We start from the raw sequence: 12,205 nt of genomic DNA on the forward strand, positions 1-12,205 counted from the left end.
TTAATAATGGTGACAGCCAGATTGAATTAGATCAATAAAAACATGTAAGGTGTTTGGCAATGCGGTGGGAAGGTCTTCCAGCATAAATGTATGCTTTCAAACGTGGAAATTATCGTTACCCAGTTCCAAAATCAAACGATTTTTTACAGTGACTAACATCAACGGGCTCGACAACGTAAAATATTCCCCGGAGTGTAATATTATCTACGTTAACGAGACTAATCTCGTTGTTAATCTGACTGCCAATGACGTTAATATAATTACGTGGGCATTTAAGCCCAATTTTTGACTACTTAATGAAAAAAAACAAAAAAAAAACAATACAGGTTAACAAGCAACCGCAGAAAATTTGAGCTGTCATCTGTCAGCAACTATCTGTAGTACGCTCCCATGCCCGGGCATGTCCCTCAGTCTGATAGAACTTTTGGATGTTGTTTCATAACCACGTTCCCTATAAAAGTCCTATATTATCTTCTGCCTGTACCTAAAGACGCGTTCGAAAGAAGCATTAACTTGATTTATGATGCCTTGTATCACAGGGGCGTGCCTGGTGGCCATCTTGGATTTGCAGAACGATGCTGTGTAAATACTATTTCTATGAATTACATATTACATAAAGCCAATTTTTATGCGAATGTGTGGCAGTGAGGGCCCGTTTTGGGTGATTTGGTAACCCTTTTGTTATTTTGACAGCCTTCGTGGTTAAAATGCCAAAAGTAAATATGAATTAGACTGGTGAAAGTTACCATATTGAGAAAACCTTGATATAACAAAACGATAATTATTGCATGGCCTGGACCTGCCTATATGTTGTGTAATGCCAGTGCTCCTCAGTTAATTTTTCTTGTTTGTTTTGTTCGATTGTTGTCCGTCATTAATTTTGTAGTCTTGGACTTATGTTAAACGATCTAAACGAGGCTGTTTCTGTACTATTTCTATGAATTACCTATTACCTAAAGCCTATTTTTATGCAAATGTATGACAATGAGGTAATTTGGCGACCATTTTGTTATTTTGGCAGCCTTCGTGGTTAAAAATCCAAAAGTAAATATGAATTAGACTGGTGAAAGTTACCATAATACATATGTACAAGTTTTGTTCAAAATGTTAACTAAAAAAAAAAATGACTAGCCTAAAATTTGGTTCACCGAAATAATTCGCTTGTGATTAACGCGATAACATTGATCCCAGATAACATATCTATGATGTAGACTAAAGTAACTAAAGAAAATTCACTTAAAAGATATCAGGTGAATGTATATCATTGTCAATGTCTTACCATTATTTATTGGTTCCATATTAGTTTGAGAGAAGATTATTGTTGATTTTGACACTATGCATTCGGAAAACCTCGCCTGTTTAGCTGATGAAACCCAACACAAGTTAACATTCCGTAACTAGAATACAAATGTATGTTTATCAATATTTAATGTACTGTTTCCCGATCATAAAATCTTCATAGCGTATTGTGTATATAGAGGATCCCCAATGGGTGACCGTATGATATCATATTTATTAAACGATCGTAGTAATTTTCAAATATTCTTCAAATTTGTTTCGGCAAAAAAACAAAAACATTACAAAAAAATTAATAAATACGAGATAATATAATAGCGCATGTTTCCGCTTCGGAGCTTTCTGTCGTCATAAACACATCGAAATCATAAACTCTGTTGGCGCGTCAAGGGATTCTTAGAGCATGTTGTATTCATTTGCATACTGTAATACTGTTAAATTTATAGTCACTGCTAAACAAATTAAATTACGTGACCTATGGTATTTTTGCATCAACCAATCACACCATCAATAGCCCATTGGATATGAGGAGCGGGATATCACAAATACCCAATAGGCTGTATCACATGAACAGGCGTCATGCGTGGCATAAGAACAATAATCACGCGTGCGCAATGCGGAAATTATTATATCCGCTTGAAGTAGGACATCATATCTTTTCGTGTAAAAGAAAAAAAAAGTGAATTCTACATATACATATATTTGTAACAAATAAGCCGCATTAACCTGCTTTTTTGGAGTCACTTCGCTTCAAACGTTATAATGAAGTCTATGCATCTATTGTCAAACGTGGCCTGGTCACTTCTATCGAACAGAATAGACGGTACCATTTTATGATTATACAACAAATTGTCTTTCACGAATGCATACTCTGATGATAAAACAAATGCATGCACAAGGGTACAGTTGTTAACATCGTTATTGAAGACATAAATTTTATAATTTTTTTGAGAACGATCAAGTTACAATTCAGACATGCATATCCCAGTCTCCAAGGTGTGCAGTATTTAAATAAAATCAAACTACTTTGGCAGCAATGTATGTCATCAAAGGGACATCAATTAGGATGCAGATAACCATCGGTATATGGAAGTATTAAATTACTCATATCATTATACATTATATCAGTATCAAATTATATAGAGTATCGTTGAAAATAAAAGCTGCTATGACTGATCAAAGGAATATATATAGAATTTTGTTAATCAGTAGATATTACTGATGAAGTATCATTGCCCAAAAGATAACCAGCTACCACATTCTATATATCCTCTTTATTTGTAGCCATGGTAATACTGTCTTGAAAGAAATGAAGGTGGTAACGAACGAAGTGAGTGTGTTTGCCAGACAACAAGCGAAGATTAAAGGGGAGCAGAGGTGTGGCTTTTGACACTCTGTTCATGAAATTTGAGATCAATGAATGAATTCTGTCGATAAAAACAACTTATATGTGCTGCGAAATGCCCTAAATATCGGGTATAAAACGGGCTGTGAAGCAGACGACAAACGCCCGCTTTGCCTGGCGTCATTTCGCCTCTAGAGGGCCAGTCAGATGATGTCATCAGTGAACACTGATAACTGAACCCATTCATGCTAGTACGTCAATCCAATAGAAATGCTACTATGAAAGACCTTGTTAACTGGCAACATAAAGGTTGAAACATGGAGAGGTGTTGTGTTATGAATGCCATAACGATTCATGTTATGTTTCTCGAAATCCCAAATAAAAATTCACAGCCAAATTTCAAATGTATTAGCGTTTTTTATTGGCCGTTCAACATTTGACAAATAGGTTTTGACGAAGATATTAATATGGGTGTTTTTTTTCGTTGCTGGTTATTTCTATTGTGTAGTACAGCCATTTATCCCCAGTACGGGATTAAACACGCCACTGATTATATTCCAAATAGCAGGGAAGGTTATTCATAATAACCTTTGTCAAAGATTTAATGGTGTGGCGCAGGCTTGCGTACTTGGAATGCCTTCGAGCTAAACGTTAATCACCTCTGAAAATGTACAAATTCATAGCTCTTAGAATGAAATGAAAAGCAGTTCTTAGAATGAAAGAGAAAATTGTTATGGAAAGTTGCACGTGATCCCTCACAGCTTCAAGGCACATAGGGTATCTTCCTATAATAATTTAAAAAAAAACTACATAAACAAGCATGGCATGTCAAAATTAGAAATATAACTAGTAAATACGATGATTTTCAAACGATGATTGTAGTTATGGAAAGCCGTCACTGAAACATAACGTTGAGTTTTGTTCTGAGGCATTAATATTGTCTTGACACTTGTGGGACACCGTATTGTTACCAATCCCGCCCAAATTTCATTTCTAGTAGCTACCCTGGTACTTGCATGCCCTTGTCATATTATACTCATCCGACTGTGCATATTACCGCGTGACCTCTCATTCAGTATAATGCAGGTCAGTTTAAATTCATCATTGTGTAATATATAAGATATTGGCCTTTATGACAGCCAATGAATAAGAAACGAATAATTGACAGTCAATTTAGAAGCACCGTTCACACTCATACACCGATATTATGAAACCCAAAGCAAACATTTTCGTTTTAATCGTTATAGACATGGCTACTGTCGGTCAGTCTGTGTGATTCATGTGCATGTTTTAAAGCGGGAGGGTCGTCACCTGCGCACGCGCGGGAATTGAGTCTCAAGCGACGATAACAACACACGCTAAAAACACAAAGGCTCATGGGTAGATGATTGTTTGTATGACACGCTATGGCCATCTGACGCATGCGCAGGTGACGACTCCCCCGCTTTAAGTTGACAGTTAGTCTAGATGACTATAAAATCATGTTTGGGAGATTCTGTCTGAAATGTTGTTTATTTTATAATTATCTCTAATTGCATTTTTTTCTATATCATACATAATGAATTGGAATGGTTACTACGTGCGCACGCGCAGTCCCAATGATAACGGCATGCTGAAACGCAAAGGCTCATTCATAGACTCGACAACGACACACTGTGGCCGCTTATCGCATACACAGTTGACGACTCCCCCGCTTCGACGTTACACTGAATATCACTGGAAATATGTTTGTTTCGCTTAAAATGTTTAGAACGTTTGGGACATGCTATTAGTATGAATTTATTCATTGTTCGGGTAAGCTATGTTCCTATATTATGTGTGGGTAATAGTGTACAAGTATTAGTAAACTCATAACCATGTGTAGCTTTTTATTTATCCTGACATGTTGTGGCTGAAATAAAAGTTTACAAATACGGATGACAGTGTATAAATAAATAAATAAATAAATAAATAAATAAATAAATAAATAAATAAATAAATAAATAAATAAATAAATAAATAAATAAATAAATAAATAAATAAATAAATAAATAAATAAATAAATAAATAAATAAATAAATAAATAAATAAATAAATAAATAAATAAATAAATAAATAAATAAATAAATAAATAAATAAATAAATAAATAAATAAATAAATAAATAAATAAATAAATAAATAAATAAATAAATAAATAAATAAATAAATAAATAAATAAATAAATAAATAAATAAATAAATAAATAAATAAATAAATAAATAAATAAATAAATAAATAAATAAATAAATAAATAAATAAATAAAATAAATAAATAAATAAATAAAGCATTGTCTTTTGGCCCGTTGTCACTATGCCTCTTACGTACATCCTGTTAACATTGTTTTTGAGATGAGGATGCCATTGTGTTTTACTTAGCATCTTGTTAAGAGTTTTCCTTCGAGACGGAGATGTCATCCTTTATATCGTTTTGTATCTTGTTAACCTTTGCTTCTAGATGATCATGTCATTCTATAGTATGTTACACGTTGTGGGCGTTTTTCCTTGTGGAGAAGATGCAATTCTAAATCCTACATAATTACACATAATTAGAAACATTATTGTATTCATACGTTTCTAAAAATGTGAGTTTATTTGTAACTTCAAGAAACGAACAAGAACGCAGATAGCGCTTTGAAACTGATATGCATGTAAACAAATTTGGCATCTTGTTTTAGAACAATGTACAACTAACGAATGGATATCAATAACAAGGAGTTTTCAAGAAACATGCACCATAAGAACTTGGCCCTGTCGGGGTGGTATTCACCAATATTACATTAGTGTCGCAGTGCGGTCGATTATTGAAAGAATGACACCAGCCGATGTGGGAATATTGATTAAGTTCATTTGCATCAAATAGTGACACAAAAAACAAACAAAAAATGTTCTACTGAAAAAACAAACATTTGCTCATTCTAACCTTCGGTGTAGCAATACACTAGTTTAATTTACCTTCTAAATATTAGGAGGAGTTTGCGTTCTTTTTATAGCATCGACATACCGTCAGACACCGTCAGGCTTCCCGTGAGTTTCTAGTTGCATGTATGACGCATTACAGCCATTTACGGCCATGCATTTTAGTCATGACGTCTAACAAGTCTGTAATAAACTAAATCCTCATGTGCCACATCTCTCTGCCTAAATAAACCCAACCTGCAATGCGATAATGCGTGCATTATACCTTTACTCGGTTAATTGCGACAAAATTGCTATAATGCGCTACAGTGAAAAGCGCGTTTTAACATGAAATCCAATGCACACAGAATTGAATTATGTACTACATTTGGTCAGGGAAGCTTGTATATTTCTTATCTTTTTATTTCGTCACAGGATCGCAAAGGTATGTTGGAATTCCTCGCATCATAGTGCATATTTTAAATTTGCTGAATTTCATTTTACCATATAATGTCATGTTAAATCTTTAGAAATACAGTGTTTCCATCAGTTATTAGCAATAAAGATTAGTTGTGATAACTACTATTATGAAAAGAAATACAAATAGATAATATAATAAAGCAAGTGTTACATATCAGATTGCATTTTCATTTCTTGATTAAATTGAGTTATACATATATTTACCTGTCCTTTTTATTATATCATCTTTTGAAGTCATCAATAAATTAAGTTTCTGGAGATCTTCCTGTGTTTCTAGTGGAAATGTTATGTCTTGTATGATCTGTTGGCGTATTGATTTATGTTGAGAGCATATCATGACAAAGCGCAGTTCATCTTCTATTTCATTTTGTGTGTAAAGTCTGCAAATTTTATTTTCAGTAGGTATTTTGTTTGCGCAAGTCATCTTTTGCTAAATTGTGATTGTTAGTTTTGAAATTTTGTCATTGAAATTTCTTTGTTTCAATTTTCAAAATTATAAGTCCAGTTTTGTTTTGTCAGTTATATTTGCCTCCAGAAACTGATGTATTTTTGTTTGATAACTTTGATAAATTGTGAATCTTCACATTCACCAAAAGTGCGCAACTATCAAATAAAACAAGCCGGTAGGCTGGTTGGCGATCCAAAAAACAAAGATGTTTCGGCTGTTGCCATGGTAGGGCATGAATGTGAAGCTAACGTCGGTTTATAAATAAAACTGAGCCCCATATACGTTAGCAACGAGCATTCAGTCTTCCGAAGGCACTTCACTTTATTACTAGAACGTATTTTTCTTTATCGTTATTGTATTCACTATTCACGGTATGACCTGTCTACCAAGTATGAAGAAAATTGGCCCAGCCAAAAAAATCACAGAAGAGTTCCCGATGAAAAGGTACCCCAACTTTGAGGTAAAATATCTCGGTAATGAAAAACAAATCAAAACTATTTTAAAGATATTTTAAAGGCGAATCGCCAACAAAAGTGATTTTAAGGGCAATCCTAGCGGAGAGGATCGCCAAAAACACGCGGAGACAACTAGAAATGAAATGTACAATGTTGGTCGTTATCAGCTAGAAAACGCATCTGTGGCAACTAGCAATTAATATTTGTATTGTCATCTGAAAGTAACCATCTTCCTGTGCATGTGCGGACAACTAGTCTCTGCTACAATGAGAAATGTGCTTGTTGCGTCGTCTTGCACTACGGGTCTGCGTCGTCTACTTAAATGAAATATCGTAGTCCTTAACGAGGAAATAAGAAACCGCGACAAGAACCTCTATATCCCATCGCCATTACAGTGGCGACTGATACAAGTCGATTTGAGAGTACGAATTAATAATAGCGACCACCGTGAATACGTTTATTGCCGATTTCTTCTACTCCAAATATTAAAATTAGGCATCGGAATTCACTTGTTATACAAGAAACGGTTTTGATGCGATATGTGTAACTAAGCAACGCAGTTGATACAGACGGGTCACTAACGACTTTCCATAACATTGTACAGTGTATATATATGTGTGTGTAATATGATAAACATGTTTTTGATAAAATAGTGGTCGTGATCTACCAGGCATGTTTGCTACCGCGATAGCAGATTCAGTCGTGATAATGATGATAGAACTCCCTGTGACTTGAAGCTAAATTTGAAATGCGTGAATACAATAAAGCTACTATCAAAACTGCGCCCTCTATGCTGAATTAAACACTTCTTTTTGTTTTGTATCAGGTTTAGTTCTGGCTCCGCGTCACCGTCATACTTCAATTCCTTGCTTACACTGCGGGTCTGACGATTCATTGCAGACTTATCATGTTTTGCGTGGTTTGATTTGTTGAAGGGTGCGGTGAACACGACTGTATTTTAAAACAGTTGTGAACTTTGGACTGATTGTATCAACATTGAGATACGCTATCGACATCAGTAGATTCTTTATCACAACGACAGAGCTTTTACTGTAGTGATACCGTGACGATTTAACGTTTAGCCTTGGCGAATACAGCAGTTGTGCTTAAAGCCACTCAATTCGAACATCAGTCTTATATTGCCAATGTCAAAAGACTTCCAATCAGCTAACTAAACTAACATATGTGGCTTACGAGTACACCAACGATACGAGATATGTTGAGGGCGGTAGCGCTAGTTGCTACAGGTGCGTGTATGCATTGGGCTTACCGACACTGGTGTCCACGAAAGGTCGGTTTGAAAACAATCGTCAAAGATGACCACACGACGGTTGAGGATTCCAGTCAGACGGAAGCTAAAGAGATGAGAAACAAGGCTACTCGTACCGATGACAAAAATATTACAGACGGGGCGACCATGACGACGAATCCCGAATTTGTTGACGTCACCATTATGACTACCGTCAACCAAAACGTGAATGCTACAACCATGACACTAATACAGGAAAAAGAAGATGCAGCAACAATGACGACTATTCGTGAAACAGAAGAAGCTGCTACTATGGCAACCGCCGACTGGTCGATGCGCAGTTGTAATCCTAAACCTGCCAGCGAAGACAATACTATCAAGCGAGTGGGAATTACAGGGGCTGCAGGTATCATTGGAACAATACTGCGAGAGAACCTCGGCGACAACGAGGATTTTGAAATCGTTAACTTCACGCTGAAGTACAAAGAAGTTGACGACAGTGTAGGGTTTGATTTGAGCAACGCGACTACACTACGGGGAAAATTCGACGATTTAGACTGCGTGATTCATTTGGCCGCGGATAAACCTGGCAACGCTACCTGGCCCGGATTAGTGAAAAATAACATAATTGCGACATATAACGTGTTTGAGGAGTGTGTAAGGGCTGGTGTGAAGAAAATTATATTCGCGAGTACTAACCATGTGCAAAGCGGACATACAGTGATGACCTTTGACCTTCGCGATTCTTTGGATAGAAAGAAGGTCAGAGGTTATTTAAATGAGAGTGATGACCCGTTTCCCAGTTGCCTGTACGGAGTCAGCAAATTATTTGGCGAAAATCTCGGTCGGCTATACTCGGCAAAGTTCGGATTCGACGTAGTCTGCCTACGTATTGGCTGGGTATCAAGTGACGATGACCCAAGCTATACCAAAGGCAATCACAACGAAGAATACATGCGGGCAATGTACCTTAGTAAGCGCGACTGCGTTGGAGCGGTACAGCGCGCACTAAAGATAAAACCGCCGAACGGTTTTCTTATTTGTAACGTCATTTCCGCCAACGACAGTCGCGTGTTGAGTTTAGAAACAGCCAATCGTGTAATGGGATTTTACCCACGTGATAATTCAGAGCTGTATTGGTCATGAGCATGAGAGTTACGGTGTTGCAAATGGCCTGATGTTCTAAGTTTAAAAAAAAACAGACTTTAAAATAAAAATGTGTACACGATGCAGTGCTTCTCTGACTCCTTATCTCATTTGTGTCTGTGTGTAGGATTTTATCGCGCTGCTGCCACCACAGTCAGTAGTGTAGAATGCGTTTGTTTTCATTCTAACTGTATGTTCTAAGATTATTATTAAAAGCATTATCGCGAGAGAGTAGGCTTGTATAAACCACAAGTCACGTTAGAAATACATAGACAGTACGTTACGTATATAATACTGACAATCCTTGTCCGTAAAGTAAATATTGAAATAACTAGACGTTTCGGGAAATGGTCCCTCATTCTGAGTAGCATTTTGATTTTGACAAGACAATTCAGAAATTTATATTAAGGATAATTCATAAACGAATGCACCCTATGCATCCATGAATATTTTTCATAATTACCGATTACAAAAGAATATTACAAAAAACTTTGATAATTCTCTATTTTCTCTATATTTTTGCCTTTTATTTATCTTGAATTATGACTGAACGAATCTGAATGAAATTACGAACTATCAAATGTGTTCAACAACTCATTTATGAACAATAACTTTAATAAATACAATTTTACCTGGTAAAAATACTGTATTTGTCTGCATAAAAACGAAAGAATTTCACAATGTCTTTATCACAGTGTTTTCAAGGCAAATGTTACCCTTTATTAAATCTACGTGTGAACGATGTGTTTATTTTAATTTCAGTTGTCAGGAATCATAACAAGTTGGGTGTTTACTATGAATATATGCCAGTCACGGGTAGTAATATAGGGTATCTAGTGAACGGCGGGCGAGGTCATATTTTGTGACTGACATTTCCAATCACCATTTTATGACATCAACGCCACGCCAGTGTCGACAAATTGACGTTGATTTCTCTGTGTTCTGAGTCGGAATTAAAAATGGGACCGTGTTCACATGAGCGCTGCGGTGGCATACTTCCAATGATTCTGTTGTCGTGTTTAATATGCACACTTAAATGAGCGTTGCAACGAGTGGGCTGTTGATTTACGGAGGGACCCTGGCCGTTAGTGGTAATTCGTCTTTTCAACGCATTCGATATACTCACAGTGCCTCCACAAACGGGACGATATCTTTTGCGACATTGACAATAACTACGTGCAAATTGATGAAGTGGTGTTGTGGTGGTAGCAGTATGCCCGTGTGGCAGGTATTATAGTAGGTGAGAATACCCGCAAACACATCCGAGACCACCTGTAGGCAACCTTACTGCGCCTCTACTGAATATTCACCAAACCTGTGACAAGTTCCAATAAAAGCTCTATAGAAAAACCGTGACCTCCGCCGAGCAGAATAACCCCATCCTAACAAAGAACTCTCTTCCTCGTGATGTAAACTGTGAGAACCTCCGATCTTTTGTTTGGGCTGTGTATGAATGTCCACGGAGCAGGGAGTCGACCAAAACAGTTGCCATCGGAGACACTGGTGTTCAATAACAGCGAGGTTTCTGGATTGTAATTGCTGTATAACTTCGGCAGGGTTGACACGCCCGTTAAACGGGCGACACACTACACGGACAAGAGTGTTTTTTAATACACGAGGGCTCTGTACGAAAAGGTAGGTTAGGCATCGCAATACACTCATAGTTGATTCTTCGTATTTGTTTTGAACCACCTGTGTGACTAACATGTGTCCGAGTAAGGTTGTTCTGTTTTGGTGAACTGTGTGACTAACATGTGTCCGAGTAGGGTTGTTCTGTTTTGGTGAACTGTGTAAAGAGTGTCAAATCGACCCGGATTAAACAATGTACTCCGATTTCGTTTTTCGTTGGTACGAATCGCGAGAGAGCCCATAATGTCACGGAACATGTGCCGAATATAACCGCGAATAACCCGATGAACAATTCTAGGGAAATCACCCAACCCGCATCCGTAATGCCGCATTAATGGGTGTTGACTAAAGTTGAACAACTCTAGAAAAAGCCCACCGGCGTCCATGCATACACATACACATAATGTATGTTGAAGCTGGGGCCACCATTTAAAGCACTTGACAAACCGCCTACCGGGTGTAATTATTCCACTGAATACCTCGATTGTGTTCCGAATAAAGAGCAGGATGGCTGATACCATCACAGTAGCGCTCATGACAGGAAGGGCATGTCAAGACAAATGAAATTGGCTGCGGTTCTTGATACTAATGTAAAATACATGGGCATTATATTTGATCTGAGACTATACCTCTGTTGAATGGCATTCCATCACACGTGAAGGTGTCGCTATTCATATGCCATGTATGTACTGAGTCGATTCAACATTCAGATCAACGGATTTTGTATAACCAGAATGGAAATACACGTGTTTGCACAGCGAAACCTTTTTTCAATTCATTTAAAAATTGACATCTTGGAACTTTTCTTTCTTATGGCATATCGATTGGCAACTTTATTAATAATTTTATTGCAAAACTATTTACAGAAAAATGAAATTCCGAACGCTGGCTTATAATCATAATATTCTATAGTGTTCTGGACAATTACAAATGGTGCAGTATACTGAAATTAACCGCTTGGTAGACGTCATGAACGAGGAGTACATTTTACCTTCTGACCCGTAAGCTTGAATTCGTCATGTATATATGAATGCAAGGATGTGAATGTTGATCGGATAGCCTGCATAATTAAAAACAAAACAAAAAACGAGCTTGTATACTTATCCGCATACTAGAACAACAATTTCGTAATGGATATCAAGAGAGAGAAAAAAAAACTTGTATATTCGGACATCCATTCCAAAACAAATATTAGCCTTCTCCTTACACTGCGTTTAGAGTATGTGATTTTTTTTTTCTTACA

General features: G+C 36.7%; 2 protein-coding genes across 2 annotated transcripts in view; both read left to right on the plus strand.

Annotated features, from left to right (window-relative positions):
* Nucleotides 1-7,978: 7,978 nt before the first annotated feature.
* Nucleotides 7,979-9,431, plus strand: LOC144346726 (uncharacterized). Its single transcript, XM_078007266.1, has one exon. It carries the CDS (start codon nt 8,122-8,124, stop codon nt 9,331-9,333), a length of 1,212 nt encoding a protein of 403 aa, XP_077863392.1. The 5' UTR covers nt 7,979-8,121; the 3' UTR covers nt 9,334-9,431.
* A 1,313-nt stretch (nt 9,432-10,744) lies between these two features.
* Nucleotides 10,745-12,205, plus strand: part of LOC102807554 (uncharacterized) — a 60,079-nt gene continuing 58,618 nt past the window's right edge. The window contains exon 1 of the mRNA XM_078007258.2: nt 10,745-10,968. The gene's annotated coding sequence lies outside the window, so the exon portion shown is untranslated. The remainder of the gene's footprint in view (nt 10,969-12,205) is intronic.

Source organism: Saccoglossus kowalevskii, chromosome 4 (genome assembly GCF_978046115.1).
Source record: "Saccoglossus kowalevskii chromosome 4, keSacKowa6.1, whole genome shotgun sequence".
Classification (NCBI taxonomy): Eukaryota; Metazoa; Hemichordata; class Enteropneusta; family Harrimaniidae; genus Saccoglossus; species Saccoglossus kowalevskii.

Excerpts from the sequence above, each read along its gene's own strand:
- LOC144346726 (XM_078007266.1), top strand. The coding sequence starts at position 8,122 with ATGTGGCTTACGAGTACACCAACGATACGAGATATGTTGAGGGCGGTA.